The 19371-nt window shown below is 35.3% G+C and overlaps 1 protein-coding gene across 2 annotated transcripts in view; it reads left to right on the top strand.

Moving 5' to 3' along the window:
• Edil3 (EGF like repeats and discoidin domains 3) overlaps positions 1-15777 on the top strand; it is a 415229-nt gene extending 399452 nt beyond the window's left edge. For both annotated transcript variants that reach the window (XM_050119861.1, XM_050119860.1), the window contains one exon: positions 12915-15777. In XM_050119861.1, coding sequence (XP_049975818.1) covers positions 12915-13064 — 150 coding nt within the window. In that variant the 3' untranslated portion in view covers positions 13065-15777. The remainder of the gene's footprint in view (positions 1-12914) is intronic.
• The last annotated feature ends 3594 nt before the right edge of the window (positions 15778-19371 follow it).

Genomic DNA, 19371 nt, shown 5'->3' with positions numbered 1-19371 from the left:
TCTCTTTAGAAAACAAACAGGTAAAGAAAAAAATCTAACAATTTATTTTTTAAATACTTTACTCATGATAAATCAATAAACATGTCCTTATTGAAAAATCTGAGCATCCTTTCCTCAGGTTCTTATATAGTATTAGACCTAGCAAGTTAGTGATATAATGACAATACTCCTTGACAGAAGACGTTGCTCATTATTCAGTCCGGATTCCACTTGTACTTCTACCGTGAGGAATAGTCATCCCTATTATGAACTATCTTTGTCTTAAAATGTTTACATATTAAGATACTTATCAGTGTTGGGCTTCCAACAGAATAGTCAGAATTAACAACTTGAATAGATTATTTAAATTAAGGAATGTTATTACTGATAGTAAAGAACCTAATGTAGGTAGGAAACACTAACTGGAAGAAAACTATTAGTCTTTTCATTAAGAAACACACCAACACCTATGTAATGTGAACTTTGATATGCATAAGTTGAGTAGTTGGCCAATCTGACTTTGAAAGAGCCCACACCTTTGTTTCTGGAATAATAACTGCTGATCAAAACACGGGCAAAAGACACTTTGATCCTTATTTTATAACAAAACAATCACCCAAAACTAAATATTAACTATGTGATATAATTTGAGGCTAAAAAATTCTCAAGGACACTAGTTCTATGTGGCACATATGCCAGTTTTATTGTCCACCAACACGCCGTCAGCAGCAAGATGTTCAGCAATTAAAAGTCTGTCCTTCAACATTTTCAAAACAGCTTAATTAATGGGCTATTCTTCTGGCTTTTTATAGTCTCAGTCTCAAAAAGAATAAAAGCATCTTGTTATATGTCCATGTTAATGATAAACTGTAAAGGACCCCTAAATCTTCCATACCCTATAAAGCTATCCATTTAGGGTATTTTCATATTTTTTTTACTTTCTAAAATTGCAAATAGAAAATTTATCAACAATGTATATATTTGTAATATATCAATTGTATAGGCACAGTCTTGGAACATACACAACCTGACACCCTCTGGGGCTTTTTATTTAAAGAGGCAGTACATTTCTCATTGTCATAAGGGTTTTGCTGTCATGTTTTTTTTTTTTTTGGTTTTGATGGCAGATAAGTGAAAAACCATATTCAATACTGAAGTATAATATTTTACAGGAAGCTCTGAAGCTTCTGTTCTGAATACTGGTTCTATGTAGAAGTCCACTTATTTGTAAAGACTTTTAATCCAGTTAATTTTACTGTATGACTTTTTTATTTATATACAAGGGTTTTTAAAATAAAAAGTTTATAAAATAATAACAAAATTTTCATACTGGAAACACAACCTTGATTTTAAAAAAAAAAATCACTCAGAAAAGATAAATCAGGGTCATCTCAACATGAAATCCCAGCATCCCTGAAGAGCTCAGAGGATGGAAGACAAGATCTCACTTCCTACCTTCTACTTTCTACAAGTCTAGAAAGAAAATAACTTTATCTACAACTGAGATACTTAGTAGATTATACCAATTAAGAGAAGTTATTATTTTCACATTAAAAGGACACTTTTGTTTCTTTTCCTAATTTTCATAGTACTCTATTAGTATTTTATGTAATAGCAAAGTTGATGGGTTTTTTTCTGGTACCATTTATTTTTTTTAATAATCAACTTACCCATAGTCTCCCAAGTAAAAGATGCAAGATTCACTTCAGACCAAAGCAATACCTGCTCAACTTAGGGGAGAATTTTCTCTGTTATGTTTGACAAATTTAGTTAAAATGACAGCTTATTTAGATACTCAGGAATCAGACAAACATGAATTTTTAAATACAACTATACTGTAAATGCTTCTTTTTGTCAGCTTGTGGCCATTACAGATTCTCTAGATTTTTTTTTGCCTGCACCTCTTGCTTTCAAGAGGAAGCTTAGGGCAGATAAGAGAGAATGCCTTCTTCCTGTTCCTGGACAAAATACACAAGTACCTGCTGAACGAACCTGCTCTCTCATTTCCTGGCTGCCAAGACACAAATAACACAAGAAACTATATTAATTACAACACTGCTTGACCAATGACTCAGGCATACATCTAGCTAGCTCTTACATCTTGAATTAACCCATTTCTATTCATCTGTGTATTGTCACGAGGCTGTGACCTACTGGTAAAGGTTCTTTGTGTCTTTCTCCTTCAGCAGCTACGTGGCATCTCTTTGACTCTGCCTACTCTCTCTATATTTCTTTTCCAGCCTGGCTTTGCTCTGCTAAGCCATTGACCAAAACTGCTTTATATACTAACCAAATAAAGCAACACATATACAGAAGTACATCACACATCAAGTACACCCATAAGTTGGCACTCCAGTGCAATGCTCACATTCTACTTGGCCACAAAGAACTGGAAGATGGTATCTTACTCTATAATATTTCATCTTCTAAGTACTGATCTGGCCTGAAAGGAACATAGGTGAATGCTTTAATCACTTCTATGTTCAAATACACAGCATTATATTTTGTTAGCTCTTACTAAGATAAGGTGAAACTTCAAGGAGAATTGAAGGGAGGAAAAGGCTCCTAATGTCAGGTGAGAATTACCAAAAACACATCAATTTCTCTACTGTCATATCATTTGTATTTTATCTGAAAAGGAGGGCTGGAAGCAGTCCACAAATTTTTCTGATGAAATGGAAAATACCTGTTGTGATTTAAGAGACTGAGAGTTGAGCTGAGGGCTTCAGTGGAGAGTGAGGTTGCTTGGTCCTCTCAAAGAAAAGAGGAAAGGAATTTCTATATTTCTAGTGTAAAAGTGAAACATAAAGATGTCCTTTTTCTCTGACTGGTCCTGCTAATGTCTTTTGGAGATATCTTTGAAAAGCAGATGATTTCTAAAATTATTCCTTTTCTATGGGGATATTTCTTATGACACTGATATCTGAGTGCCAGAAGGCAGATAGTTTAAATATATAGCCACAGTTTAGAATGGAATATTTTATGTTTCATAAATCTTTATAGGCTATCATCCTGTGTGATATATTTCCAAGAACATTCTTGTCACTTAAGGTAGCTTTCATCATAAAAGAAGTTAAATATGGTGATGTCCCCTAGCTGCTGGCTTTTAGAGTGAGCTTTCTAAATGCCAGTAGGTTTAGAACAGGAATAGCCGTAAAGAGTGGGCTTCGCTCTGCTCTTTCTCTGGGTCTTTGTTCCGGGGTCACCAACAAATAACAAAGCAGAGTATGCGTTCTTTCTTTCTTTTTCTTCTATTTTTGAAATTATAATGTGGTTACATACTTTTCCCCTTCCATTTTCTCCCTCCAAACCCTCCCATATACCTTCTTGCTTTTTTTTCAAATGTATGTCCTCTTTCATTAATTCTTTTACATGCATATACATGTATATGCCTGCTCAGACTATGTAACATAAGAGTTATGGATACCAGCATAATCCCCAAGACAAATCTAACCATCTGTCCTTATGACCACAGAGTTCAGTCCTCATTTTTCTTCAAGGAAACTTCTCTATGTGACAGGGACAATTACAGAAAATCACAACCTATCAAAATGCAGAGTATAAATTTCTTCGTGAAGGCCATGTGATCTTCTAAACACACTATCTATGTGGGCATTGTACACATACCTGTAATCAGCTGGGATGCTGTCCACTAGACTTCTGAGGCAGAGGCAGGGGAATTGTGAGTTCAAGACCAAATTGGGCACATAGTGTTGCCTTACTGAGATGCAGTGAGAGTTGGAGGAAGAGAAACATGTTCTCTGGATATTTGAAGCCAAGTTTGTGTATGAAAACTGTTCCCACAGAAAGGATAGAACTAACTCCTGTACATTTTGCCTCTTGTTTCGTTGGATGAATGTTAGAAATTCCTAAATAAGTCGGTTATTCACAATAGTCTAAGGACCTGAATCTGTGCTTTGACAGGAATGGAGTATTTGATAAGATGAAGACAGTTTATTGCTTATTATTCCACAGCTAGGAATGAAATATTTCTATGCAAGATCAGAAACATTCAGATTTTCCAAAGCACTCTCAGTGCCAGTCCGTTTTCTTTTCTTTCTGAATAATCTTAAATGCGACGAGAGAAGGAATTCTGACAGTCACCAGAGAGCTGTTTCCCAGTCAAGAAGTATCTGTCAGCCAAGCAGTTGGCATGTCAGTTATATGAGAATAAAGGAGAATGTATGGATTTGGGAACAATGAAAGGACAAAGCGTATGGAGTATATGAAAGGGACAATACATGAGCAAATTGTTCATCAACTGTTATGGGAATACCTACTGGTTCCTGATAAAAAGAAAATACAAACTCACAGAAAGAACAAGTAGTGAAAATAACACTGCAAGGGTTCTAAGTGAGCATCAAATGCGTGGCTAAGGGTTTTTTTTTTTTTCAATCTTGCAGTGTAATCGGAGATTGGAGTTTTACATGTACTCAGAGCATGCTATACAACAGTCCAGTAAAATGTCCAACTGCCTGAAGTAATGTCGAACTGCCTAAAGTAAAAAACAAAAACAAAAAATCCTTCCTTTCTACATAAGTACAACAAAATGCAAATATTAGAGCCACGAGGAATGGCTTGAGAGTAACTGTCCAAGTCCAAATAACTTCCTGGAAAATCCACTTGTTTATGTTCAATTTAAAATTATTTCTGCACTGGAGGAAAACTGCAAAAAAAAATGGTCCCCTGATCTTTCCTTTTACTTTCTTCTTAATGTAAAAATTGTCTACAGTTGGACCTTTGAAACTAAATCTCCGGACAGGCAGCTTGCTTGAAAGACTTCTATGATTTCATTGAGAGTCTGAGACGCAAACAAACCTTGAAGCAAGCAGGATCTCTGTAAAGGAGCTTATGGAACAAAACATTCTGAAAGGAACACAGATAAAAGTGGGAATCCAATGTGAATTACGATGCGGAACGTTTTCTGTGTCACCATGTTCTATGGCTCTGAGAAAACTGTGGTATAAAGTTGAACCTGAAGAGCTGGCCAAAGTAACAGTCTTAAAGAAATTTATTAGCTCTTGCAAAAATATTATAGAAATTCATGCATATAAAGATAGTGAGTTCTTTTTAACCAAAGTATTGAAAAGAACAAGTGATTCCACCTAGAATATATTTAGAATATATAGTTATTATATAATATGTTATATAATATATTAGGTTTGTTTCTATGATAATAAATGTCATTTGTAAGTTAAAAATAAAAGTGTGAATTTGATATGAAATATATCCTGATAGAAGAGTGTCTAGATTATTTATCTAAGAGTACAATTAAATAAATACCACTAGATTGCAATTTCAAAATTTATTCAGAAAATAATGACAAGTTAGTTTTGAACTATGAAAATCTGTTGTAAGCTGTCCTGGACACTGGGCAAGTCTTAGACACAATGCTTTCTGGAACTGGAGTCCCTGATTGAAATTATTAATGTTAAAATATTAAAAATCCTCCCTCGAAGTCTGTTGGCCTGTCTATACCATTGAACACAAACGTTAGGTTTCTCCTTTTATACTCTAGCATGTGACATAAACACTGGTGGTCCTAAAGATCACCCTAAAATCTGAATAATCACTCAAAATACACACAGGGTGTATGTTAGAATGCTGTGCTTACAATTAACTTAATATAGTGAAGAAGCATGGAAAGAAATCCAGCAAATGAAGTGGCATGCAGCATAGCCCAAGATAGCCCATTCAGGAGTGAAGCTGACACAAACTCCCACCTAAATGACAATGCTAGTATAGACTATTCAATGTTTCCCATACCCCACAGGAGCACAAAAACGTGTGAGGTGACAGGACTTTCCAAAGGTTTACAGTTGGCCTCACAGGAGCTAAAGGCAAAAGCCAAAATTCTCTCAGGTTAGATGTACCCTAGACTATCCAAAGTTGAGCTGGTGTGTCCCTGAACCTTCCTGCATCTATAATCACTAGGAAAGCATGAACTTCCGATTCCTAAATCCTTCTGGAGATACATCGACTAAAAGAAGTTTTAGTTAACTGTTTGTTTCAAATAGCACAGGTGAGTAGACTACATACAAAAGAAAATGTACTACAATACACCTCGCTTACAAAAATAATGAGATGACTTTGGGGGAGAAAGGAAAACTGATCAGTAAACATGTTAGGGCTAGTGACTAATAAAGAAAAAGTATTTTCTACTTATCTCTTACCTATGACATATTTTCTGAAACTGAGACATGTAAATTTATGCCTCTGGCTTCCAAAAAAGTCAATGTATACATTTCGTTGAATCTCCTTTGACTCAAATACAGAAATGGTCATTACTTAATATGGTGTATCAGGTGGCAATCATTTCACCTGTAACTATAGAGTGCAGTGGTTCCAACCTCTTGAGCTAAGATGGAAGGTACTTTGTTTCTCAAGGTTCAAAGTGTGTGCTTGCTACAGCACTATTCTGATATCCTACAGTGCTGGCTGCTCCCTGATACCCACCTCCTTGCTATGCAGTCCAGTGATCTGAACCTCTTAGGATGGATTCCCATTATGCCCTGTTTTACAAAGAAACATTTCCTAGTATATTGGAAGTTACCTGGAGTGTAGATTCTTATTTCCTTATTATACTGAAAAAAAAATGTACTTGTATTTAGACTAATTTTGTTACAGAGGTTCATTGGGTTAGTGGAATTGATTGCAAAGGAAACTTTCAAAAATGATGCACTAGCCACTCGATCATGAAATGGTTTTAGGATGCTAGAAAATATCCTTAGAAAATTAAATTTCCTGATTAATAGTTGGAGTCTATTCTAAAAGAATCAGACTTGGCTTGCAAATTTTACAAATCAAGCAAGGCCAGAGCTTCATACTTATAAATTTTTTTGAAATATATATTTAAGCAATTAAAAATTATTTATCTTTTCATTAAATTAATTTTTAACTTCTGAAATATGATGATAGACACATAGAAACTAAATTAAATTATTGATTTTCCTAGACTATGGTCAATAAATTTTAGAATGAGAAACACCTAAATCTCAGTTCTAAACATTATTAAAATAAAAACTATTTCTTTTAACTTCATTTGTACACTCTAACACTATGAAATTTGTGTGACTTTAAAAATTTTAAATTCTATCATTCAGTTTGAAACTCTAAACTTTGGAAAATATAAAAATATCCAAGCACGTAATTAATAGTGTTAACCATATAACAATAAATAAACATTTCTGAGTTTACTTTAACAAGCATGTGACCTAGATGTCACACATCAAAATCAGATTTTATGCTCACGTGTACATAAAGTACATAGTAACTTTATAAAGTAAATATTTAAATTCTAATGTCCACTAATTATTGTTCAATAGATTAAAAACTTATTACAAATCCCATGATGGACTTTTACAATACTGAGGTTTGAATAAAATAAAGATATGTATATTTTTTTTTGTTTCTAGTTTAATATCTTTCTTAGAAGTAACATAATGGAAAACTACACGCTTAAGAAAAACATCTGAAAGAATAAGTTTCTCTAATTATTAGTTGGTATTGATCATACTATCATTTCCACAGCAAAGTTGTGCCTGATTCTTTCTTCTGTTCATATTATGGTTTGCCTATTAATTAATTGCCACACTTACAACAGAGGTCATTCTATGATCTCTACTCCAGAGGAACATAGTCTGGAAATGATGAAATACCAGAGATTTTTAACCATGAATGTTCAGTTTGAAATGCTAAATTTCAGTTTCTGAAGATATTTGTGCTACTATTGAATATGTGAACATATTTTTCTTTTGTTAGGCAAGTTTCTGTTCTCATTGATCATAAAACACTGGGTTGAGGAGAATTTCTAATCAAATTATAAACTTCACTCAGGAGGCACACACACACAAACACACACACACACACACACACACCCCACACACAGCAAATCTCTTGAGTCCTTTTAGTGTTGCACACATAACAATAATAATCAAATGAAAGATCATGAATTTGAGAGGGAAGTATGGGAGAGGACACAGGAGGTGCTGGGAAGGAAAGCGTGGGCTGAGAATGATGTAAGAACAGCACTCACAGCAATGGAATAATTGTAAATTTAAAAATTAGAGACTTTTAAACTATCTAAATGCATATCTTTCCTATTAATTTGTAATGTGGCCGAGTTAGGTCAAAATCACATGTGAGATCTAGAAAGGGTATGGGCAGGGTTAGTGAAGGAGCTCAGCAGCTAAGGGCCCTGACTATGGAGCTAGATGGGCTGAGGTCCATACCCAGGGAAGACATGATGGAACAAGTGAACCAGCTTTAACAAATTGTCGTCTGACCTCGACATGAGCATACATGCCCCTCTCCACCTCCCTAATACACATGGGCACATACATACACAGACAAACAGACACACATAGATAAATAGACACAAACACACACCAATAGATGTAATAAAATAAATATAGAGGCACCTGATTCTAGGAGATCTGGAGTTCTTCAACTCAGATTCATTAGTTTTGTGGGTAAATAATAGATTAAAACAAGTTTCCTGGGAAGCTGAGCTAGAAGTGGTAGTTCATAGGTAACTTCTCTACTATAAATCTATTGCATGAAAGGATACGTGAATATAAGTATAACATTTTCTCTTCTTCATAAACTCCTTCTCCCATTCTCCATAATACAGGAAAAACTACCACCCAATCTAATGGATTTTTATAACTGGTATCTCAAGTAGATTTATTCATCTTTAATTAACATATAGTCACATCGCTTCTTCCTTTGCTATTCTCTCTTCTCACCCTTTCATATATCCCCAATACCTCTCACAGTCATGGCCTCTTATTCTTTATGTATGAATGTTTATACATACTTAAACAAAAATGAATAAATGCATAAGTACAACTTCTTGAGTGTATTTAGTGTTGCTTGTATATGTTTCCAGGGCTGACCAGTTGGTATTTGCTGACCAACTGAAGACTACTCTGTGGGAAAGACTAGTTTTTCCTCTCTCAGCACTTGTTAAGTGTTTCTAGTGCTTTCTTCAGGGTTGGTGCTCTGTGAGTTTTCCATGATCTACATTGGCATGTCAGTTGGTTTTGTTCCTGTTCAGGTCTTGTTTAGGCAACTATAATACTGAGATTTCATGAGTGCAACTTCCCTGGTAATTTTCATTCCTCTTGTCCTCTATCTCTTACATACATAGCAAGGTGTACACATAATCAATAAAACAGTGTGCTTGTGCTACCACGATGAAGAAGATGTGCGATGTAGGAGAGTATAGACTTTACTCAGCCATTCTACAATCTGGTTGATTCTAGTCTTCAGGAGCTTGGGGAAGCAATGTACCAGTACCCAGAACTAGTCACTATTTGAAGGCCCTAAAAAAGTTTTCAGAATACTGAAAGAATAGAAACATGTATAAGACATTTGCTCTATTAAGTTTAGAATAGAAACAAAGCAGAATTTTGTAAGTCAGATGACTTTTTATAGAAATCACGCACGCACGCACACACACACACACACACACACACACACACACACACACCACACCACACCACACAGCATGATCCATTGCTCCATGCTTAGAGTCTTGGAGTTCCAATTTCAGACTCACAAAAGCTGAGATATAATGTCAGACATAGTAGTACCGCACACTGGGAATCCTAGAATTTAGGAGTTCTTGGCAGAACCACATTTTGTAGGACCAATCAGCATCACATAAAAAGATCCGGTCTCAAAACAACAACAGAAATAGTGATGTTAGCTGTGACTTTCTGATTGTAGCAAAGGATATACTCAATTTCCTCCACAATGCTTGATGGCTTCATGCAATTAATATATGCAGTGGTCTAATAGATATTGGTCTATAGAAACCAATGACAATCTCATCTTAAAAGCATCAAAACTGTTGCTGGGGAGATCATTTTATTGTTGCTTTTTATATGATATTATCGCCTGTGCTGAGGATTGAATCCCCACCAGAATCTGATTTGAATTTTAACTAGTATCACAGAAGAGTTCACAGTAGAAAACAAAATTTGGAAACTCATCCATGCTTAGAGAATTGTCCTTTTCCTCCCTTTTGCTTCTCTTAGGTTACAATTATGCACGCCTGTTCAAAGGGCCTTGAGTAACTTTTACTTGAGGTCCCATATATTAGCAAATGCTTGAGAGCTCTCCAAGATAACCACAAACTCATCATAAGATAATTAGCCTTCTGCCTAAATTAAACTTGTGAGTACTTTTTAAAAAAAAATTGCAGATCTCTCTCATCTAGTTGTCTTCCCTTTTTATGGGGAATCCATAGATGCCCTTAACCCTTTCAGATCCTAATTAAAGTGAGTGTCTCTAACACATATTTCTGGAAAGCTTACCAATTTTGTTAAGGCAACAAGAAATGTTGTGTTTGCCTTACTTGCTCAAGTAAAATACTTAAATTGCATTTTCAGCAACATCTACTGTGCTAGAGACCAGGAAACAGGATGTGTGCTAATGTTTGCACAAAAAAGGCAAGATGTCCCCTGAAACAAGCAAGTTCATGTTTTTCATGCTTGGTGCTTTATGCCATCATTACTGTGAGCCTTTGAAAAATAACCTGTATTTTCAGTACTGGCTGATTAAGGTTTAGATGATTGCAATATAAATCTGGGCAATTTTCTTTTTTTAATATTTATTTATTATTTATTAGTTTATTATGTATTCAGTGTTCTGCCTGCATGTATATCCCTGCAGGCCAGAAGAGGGCACCAGATCAGGTGGTTGTGAGCCACCATGTGGTTGCTGGGAATTGAACTCAGGACCTCTGGAAGAACAGCCAGTGCTCTTAACCTCTGAGCCATCTCTCCAGCCCTGGGCAATTTTCTGTAGTCACAAATTTTATAAATTTTCCTGTGATATCAAAATTCATTTACTGTTAAAATGAATGTCCAAATATCTGTGTTTTTTACACTTACATTGGAAATTGTATAGCTGCAGTCATTTTCAAATTGATTTATTTCATCTTATCTAGAACTAATATATACGTATGACAGGGAGGGTTGAAGGGGAGACGGGAGGAAGGAACAGGAGTGAGGAAAAAATATAGCTCAACTAAAAACAATAAAGTATAAAAAAGAGCTAAATATAGTTAATAATTATAATTTGGGGGCTTTGCAGCTCCTTATAGAAGACTGTAACAAAGAGTAGAAACTTAAAAGAAAATTGTCTTTTTCTCTATTTCTTTTCTATGAAGTAATATAACACTTTAATAACTATTATATATTTCGCAATGCATATTAATGAATTTAAACTCAACTATTTCAAACAAAGGCATTAAGTTTTTTAGAAGACCAATATGTTGGATGTTGAATCTCATATTTCATTGTAAAATTTTATGTCAACAGAATCCAACTGTGTGTGTTAGGAAATGCCAGCATATGAAAGTATGTACTCTGGTCTACTGATGTTTAAGGTGTCAACTTTTCACAGGATTTTTGCTTACATGCTATATTCTGAACAAATGAGGTTTTGTCAATAGAGGTGCTTCTACTCAGTAACATATATGAATCCATGAAGAGTTCCTCACTGCTCAGTACAGGCCAAATCCCTACTGAAAATTTTTAAAAATTCCATTAACTGAAAACAAATCAGATATGCAAGCATGGTAGATTCTGGATATAGCATTGCTCTGTATTCTTTTATTCAGCAAATATTTACTCGAAAATTATCTATGAAGATATATTTTCTGTCAAATTAAACAGTTACTGCCCTACCAGACGGGGACTGCACTTAACATTTGCCACTCAGGGCAAATGATCTTCCAGTAGAAGCAGCAAAAAGACAATCAAATAGTCTCTGCCGTTTGTCTTTGAAATTTGTTATTGCAGAGGGGGCAGAGGAAGCCCACAGAGAGTTAAGCTCTGAGTGGATGTGTACTTTCATATGGGTCCGACCGTGTCAAGAACTCCAAGTCCTAAAGCAATGGGAGAGTTGGCTAAGCTAACATGAGACAGGCTCTTGGGAGGCTGCAAATCTCTCCTTGGAAGTAGGAGTGTGAGATTATGAATACTAATGCAAGATCAGTGCACGCAAAGACTACAGCTTCCTCCTCTGGAAGACGGCTCACCTACAGAGACCTCTTACAGATGCCAGCTAACTCATTCCTCTGTGCAGTACATAAAACCATTCTGTGGTTGAGTGCTACACTGGCAGGGAACCTTACTCAATTCCACCTTCACTGTATGTGTTTCTGAGTTAACTTCATTCCCTCTGATTCTACCAAGGACTCAGGCTGTGTGGGTTGCAGCATTTATCATCATCATCATCATCATCATCATCATCATCATCATCATCACCATTTTATGTGTATAGGTATTTAGTGTGAATTTATATCTGTGCACCACATATGTGTCTGATGCCTGTGGAGCCCTGAAGAAGCAGGTATTAGATATCCAGACCTGTAGTTACTGATGGTTGCTAGCCATCATGCAGGTATTGGGACTCAAACCCAGATTCTGAAGAATGCTCAGTGTTCTTAACTGCTGCTCCAACTCTCCAGCCTCTGCTGCTTTTATTACTCATCACCATATTGCCTAATGCTTTACAGGAAGATACACACACACACACACACACACACACTCTCACACACACAAACTCAAATGTGCATATAGAAACACCCATGCATTTGTATATACCCATACTGATGCATCCCACACAATAAACAGTAAAGAAATATTGCAATTACAAGTAAAATTGTTCCAGGGGTGATAAGCACATGCTATTAACCCCAACACTTTGGAGGCAGAGGCTGGAGGTTCTCTGTGAGTTCAGGCCAAGTGATCTACAAAAGAACGTCTGGGACAGTCAGGACTATGCAGAAAAACCCTGTCTCAAACAAATAAAAAATAATAAAAATAAAATATTTAAATTTACAATGTGTACTACAGATAAGAAAACAAGCTTACAGAGGAAAGGACTATATAATTATGTTCTTTGCTCTTCCTTATTAGGTTTTTCAAGGCAATTTTGACAACGACACTCACAGGAAAAATGTCATCGACCCTCCCATTTATGCACGACACATAAGAATCCTTCCTTGGTCCTGGTATGGAAGGATCACTCTGCGGTCAGAGCTGCTGGGCTGCACAGAAGAGGAATGAAGGAACTCCACATCCCACAATGCATTTCTTTATTTCCCTACAAGTATCTCCATGAAATGAACTGTGCAAAATCTGATGGAAGCTGAATGAGTTTTCTTTTACTCATGAAAAAGTGTTCAAATTTATGGTAGGCTACTAACTGGCTTTTAAGGAGTTCTTAGCCTGCCTCTTCAATAACTTAATTTAGTCTTTTATTGCACAACTCTCTTAAGTAACATCACACTATCTCTGAATTACAGTCCTCCTTCTCTGAATTATATACCTTGAGTTGAAGTATAGTGGGCAAAGCAAGTCTCCCTTTTACAGCAAAAGTAAAGAAACTCATAGTTATCAGATGAAAGAGTTAAGAGAGATCTATGGTTACTGTTCAACCAACACTTATAAAACATTCAATTTTAGCAATAAGGTTTTTTTCTGTAATGAATTGGGTTACCTTGATTGTTTCCCTGTGCCTAACCCTATTAGTGCTTATTACAGAGACTTGGAGAGGGATATATTATATGCCATACCAATCATATAACAATTCTCTTCTTATTTTTTTTGCTTCTAATAAAAACTAAGTCCTTTATGTTCAAGTTTAGATTATTTATATGTGACATAAATCAGTTATTATCTTTTCTCATTGAATTTTCACCCTTTATTTACCTGAACGTATTATGTTTATTCACATACATGGAACATCTGTTGTTAATATTGAACATACATTCAACATGATTGGTTATCAGTAAATGGTTCTATATTAATATAAGTACATTGAACCTGAATTTTTATTTTTGAATGAACTCTCTCATTTCCAAAGACCTCTTTTGAGAATCCCTTATCATTTAGTTTAAAAAAAAAGAGCAACAAAAACACAAATCCCTGGGATTCAAAGTTTTCATTTTTGTTTGAAATAATAGAATCATTCTGTGTGTGTTTAAGATGTTAGCAAATGTATGTGAGCCTAGTGCACAGCTTGGCCAAGTGTACTCAACATATCCTTGCATATTTCCACTCTTCCTGTGAAATGAAAACCCTAATGCTGTTTGAAACCAGTGGTGGTTTCTCAAGAAAGCACATTGCAGAATTTGTGAGAAGCAATGTATTTACTAATGACAAAGTCATAAACCATTTTCAAGATGAAAATTGATTTCTATTTCTTTTGTGCTTCAAACGTCCTAGAAAACTAAGCAATTATCATAATAATTTGTTATTGATAATGGCAGAATCACTGATATATGATTCTAATTAAAGCTCATGCCGCCTCTATAGATGCCCCCCACACCTAATTTATAATCCTTACAAGTATTTATTTTATAAGACCTTGACATAGAATTATTGGAGTTTTAAATTGAAGGTCCAGGAAAAGAAAGGATGGTATGTATATGAAATGCCCTGCAAACACTGCTATGTTTTGTTTTATTTTTCCTTTAATATGTGTGTTGTATAAGGAAAGTCACTACTGTTATGTGCTGTCTGTCCACGTGTTCACAGCATTTCTCAATGATGTAATTATGGCGTGTTGTTCAATCACAGTCAAGAATTGAAAGAGAAAGTCAATCAGATTGCCATTCTAAACAGCAAACTCATTGGTAACCATCAGGCCAAATGCTTGCCCCATGCCTACATGCTTACTGTATCAGATTTGTAAAAAACGTGCTGATTTTCAGTATATTTCTGCAAACAAAGTGCTATGTCCTCAATACTGTTTTCCTACGTAATGTTTAAATTCATCAGCATAGAATGGTCAAAATAGTATTTTAAATTAAAGTAGCATTCCATACAATTGCTTACATCCTAAAAGTGCGGCTCTTACTGACATGTTCATGGTCCTTGTTTCTATCAGGGATAGCAGTACTACTAAATCTGAAGGTGTTTTACTTTGCAAATTCTTTATCTTTAATGTTAAATTCTAGAAATTATAAATAACATTTTATGTCAAAATACTTTTTAAAAACTATTCATGGCTTCATAAGATATTTTGAATTTTGTTCTCTTGATACCTGTTTAAAATTTGTGTTCCAGAGGAGCTGGGATTAACGGTATTTGCTACTGTTTGGAAAGTCAGTGGAAGGTTTTCTCTTGCTTATGCACTTTCCCTCTGCTCAATGTGCTTTTCATCACATGGCATGCCCAGTGGATAAGCATTTGTCAACAAAGGATGCTCACACAGAAAACAGTGGCAAGTACTGGAAAATAGCTTTCATGTCAGTTGTATCCGCGGCTTCAAGCTGAAACATGATGTTTTAATTCGATTTACAAGTATAATTTTACAAACAGCAGAATGAAGAAGAATTAGCTAGTCTCATTTTAGTATATAGTTTTCATGAGCTAATTATGTAATCTAGGATATTATTAATTAATTAACTTTTGACATATCCATTTCATTTATATACCAATGTAATCATTTGTCACAGATACTAATTTCAACTTTAGGGTTGTCTTTCTCTTTCTGAATGTCTTCATAAAGATAAGTATAAATTTTGAAGACCAGGTATTAACGACTGTATCTTTGATAGACAACAAATTACGAAATATAGCATTGAATGCTGGCATCTGGTCTGTCTGTAAGAACAGTTATAACTAAGGTACACTTAACTTTTGCAAATTTTCAAGCTGTGTAATATTCCAAGTTGTTTTTTTCTTTGTAGATATACTTAAGTCATATAGGATGTTGTAAAATCAGTATGACCCTGTCTAGTCTTCAAACTTAAAATAAACTTTTGAAAAGCTACGTTACTTTTGAAGTTGTCTTAATTAAACAAGTCTATCGTAAAACATAAACACATGGTGCACACTAACCTTGAACACATACTTTGCTTAATTTTTATTTATACATATTAACAAAATAGGTAAATAAAATATAAAGATTATAATTGTTTTCAAATGTAAGACTGCAAAAACATTTTATCTGAGATTATTAAAATATGTACATTCCTCTCTACATTTTACAGAAATTTTGCAGAAAATTTGCCAACTATTCATAATTCAATCATTTTTTTCTCGTGTATACTTAGGGTAGTGAAGTACAAGACTAGTAAATATGTTGTTATTAATATGATATTTCTACTACTTTTCTTATTCTTTCAGTTAATGATGCTCAGGAGTATGTTGAAGGAAGCCCTTTGGTAGTAAGCAATGAGACAATAATAATGTCTATTTACGTCTAACTGCAGTTATTGCTTAACAGAAGTCTGAACACATGACTTTTTTTTATAAACTTATTTTGGCTCTGTAGATGTCACCAGGAAAATAAGCATGTGTTATCCTTACTTTTTAATCATTTATTAGGATTAACAAATTAGAGCAAAACTTAGGTTTTAAAAGTTGTTTTCTTTAAACGTCTGGGTATCTGTAGTAGAGCAAGTTTCATGACTCTGTATTCCCACATGCTCTTATTTAATTGCATTTTAGTATGAATGGTTCAATGGGGTTCCATTTTTTATTTTTTGCATACACAAACATACATAAATGTGCTTTCATTAAGTGAAAACAATTATGAAAATATTCTCAATAAGTTTGATAGTGAATTATGAAAGCAACTCTGTGGAATAAAATTTTTATTATAATAGCAGATTATTGAGAAGAAAATCAACTGAGAGGCCTTCAGACAACAGCTGCTTCAGGATAAAACAGTAAAAGGAACACTTAGAATTCCAGGAGAAAAGCCTCATGAGGAGGAAACAACTCAGACAATGGGAGAAATGAAAGCACAAGTCGTTACAACCCGAGAAACGGTTTCTACAATTTCAGTTTTGAGATCTGAATGCATAACTCTAAATAAAGATATTCTTAAAACTAAAGTAAAAAAGTAAAAATGTTACTGTCCAGAATGCAATGCTTCTTGGCACTTTTACCAATATTCATTTTTAGAAAATTAATGATCACAGCAATTTGTTGCTTATTTGTGAAAATATTGCCTTTAAGATACAAACGTACTATTTTGTTTGAGGGAAAAAAGAAGGATTAAAACATTTTGCCAGTGGAAAATATCTCAACTACTCTGAAACAAGATCCACGGCCACATTTGTCCTTATAGAGTCGGGAATGCCTAGAGTAAGTAGCAATTTCTCTATTGATTTTGAGGGAGAAAATAAGATGTTTTTGATTCTGTTTTAGTAGCCACCTATAATTCATACCGGGCATTTCACCTTTGCTGCCAAGGAAAGTGTTTTCCAGAGTAAGTAAGTCGCACTTACTAAAGAGCTGTTTCTATTCGTTGAATTTGGTAGCAGGAAAGAGGGAACATTTTTGGAAAAGGCACCTCATTTATTTTTTCAAAACTTGCAGAAGTCATTTCATAATACTATTTCTACTGAAAAATGTTATAGTCACATCTGCAAATGGTCAGCGCATCTCACCGTTGAGCATAGCATATGGTGATTGCCTCTGATACAATTTTACATTAATGTTCTTAAAGATATGAGTCATATTCTTCCATATTTATATAAAACTCCATCACACCTTTCATCTGCCTACACATCAGTATATTAGGAACGAAGATGAATTGCAAGACAAGTTCAACCCACTGCCTTCTTCTGCATGGGAGCAGCAGCAGGCAGACCCGCGGCGCATTCAAACAATGCGTTCCCTGTGGACAGAGGAAACGAGATTCTGACAATCACGTAAGCGCAGTGGTTGAGAATCAACAGGAAGATAACTGGAGCAGGCTGTGCACATTTGATAAAAAGAACAGGAATGGTTTAAGTGAAAGTCACACAAACTGACAGACCCTAACCAGACTGATACGTTTATAGTTGTCCGTTCTCTGTGATATAGAAAAGGTCAAAAGACAAACCAAATAAAACTCTAAAGGCACTTCCTTTCAGGAAGAAGGTCTATAGACCAGGGAGTCTGACCAGCTGGATCGCCACTGTGCCTTTAGAAGCCAAAGTATTTTCTGCCTGTGCCTGAGGGGAGGAATTAGAAATTCAGAGAAGGGATTAAAGGTAGCATATCACAGAGGTAACAATAAATGTATTTTGCTTGCTGGGTTATGGAGATTTTTTTAACTTAGATATGTAATATATTCCTTTTGCCCCAACATCAGAAACATCCTTCCAAAGAACCCTATTAAATAGCATGAATACGCTGCTCTGAGGTTTGGTATGTGGGATCTGGTACTCCAGGTACATATTTAAATATTAATGAAATAATAATTCAATTCAAACTGTTAATGCAAACAAATGAGTGAGATGAATATATATATATATTCCAGGACACAAAAGAAATGGAGTGGTAGGCAGAGGGGGGGACTATTTATAGCTAATTTTTTTTTTATCAATTATGGCCTGGACTGTGAGTGTTCTTGGCACAATAGATCACAATACAGCGTATTTTTCTAACTCCGGGACACAGCCATAAACATTCAAAACCCTGTCCACATTATCACTGAGTTGCCTTGTACCCAGTTGGTGTCTGCTGGCCACTGGGTTTTTGAATGCATCCTAGCCAGCGTGAGTTTCCAGCTGAATTCAATGGATCCTGTCAATAGGAAGTTGCTAGTGGCTGGAGCTGGAGAAAAGTTAGGGGCTAGAAGCCTGATAGGATTTCTAAGAGGAAAATAAACCATAACAAACAGAATTGGAGGGCAAAGCTATCTCTGTAAGGTACTCGATTGTGATACAGACTTTTCTTCCATACATATCCTTCTGGATTTTTGTGGGGAACAAACGTCTGTGACCTTTCAAATGTGACCTGAAGGTAGGTTTTTGAGGTATAGCTCAAGACTAATAGTGTTACACCTTTACTTGTATTGAAACATAAATCAGAGAGTGGTTTGCCTGTTTGCCTTAAAAGAGATTAAATAATTTTTAAATGGACTTTATGAAATGAGAAGTTTCTCTCCTGCCCACCAGTTCCCAAATAACCACTAAAAAACTTAGTATTAACTATAAATGTTTGACTGATGGCTCAGGCTTATTACTAGATAGCTCTTACATTTAAATTGGCCAATTTCTATTAATCTATGTATGCCACATGGCCATGCTGTTACCTCATTTTTTGTATGACTTGCTTCCTCACAGCTGGCTAGTGTCTCCCAGAACTTTCTATAGTTAGCTACAGTTTAAAAATTCATAATATGAGCTGGGTGGTGGTGGCAGAGGTAGGTGGATCTGCAGGGAGAGTTCCAGGACAGGTTCCAAAGCTATAGAAAAACCCTGTCTTGAAAAGCCAAATAAAATAAATTTAAGGGCTGGAGAGATGGCTCAGTGGTTAAGAGCATTGGCTGCTCTTCCAAAGGTCCTGAGTTCAATTCCCAGCAACCACATGGTGGCTCACAACCATCTGGAATGAGGTCTGGCGCCCTCTTCTGGCCTGCAGGCAT

Source organism: Alexandromys fortis, unplaced genomic scaffold (genome assembly GCF_014885135.2).
Source record: "Alexandromys fortis isolate MF-2015 unplaced genomic scaffold, M_Fortis_MF-2015_v1.1 scaffold_132, whole genome shotgun sequence".
Classification (NCBI taxonomy): domain Eukaryota; kingdom Metazoa; phylum Chordata; class Mammalia; order Rodentia; family Cricetidae; genus Alexandromys; species Alexandromys fortis.
This window is presented reverse-complemented; position numbering and strand designations above follow the sequence as displayed.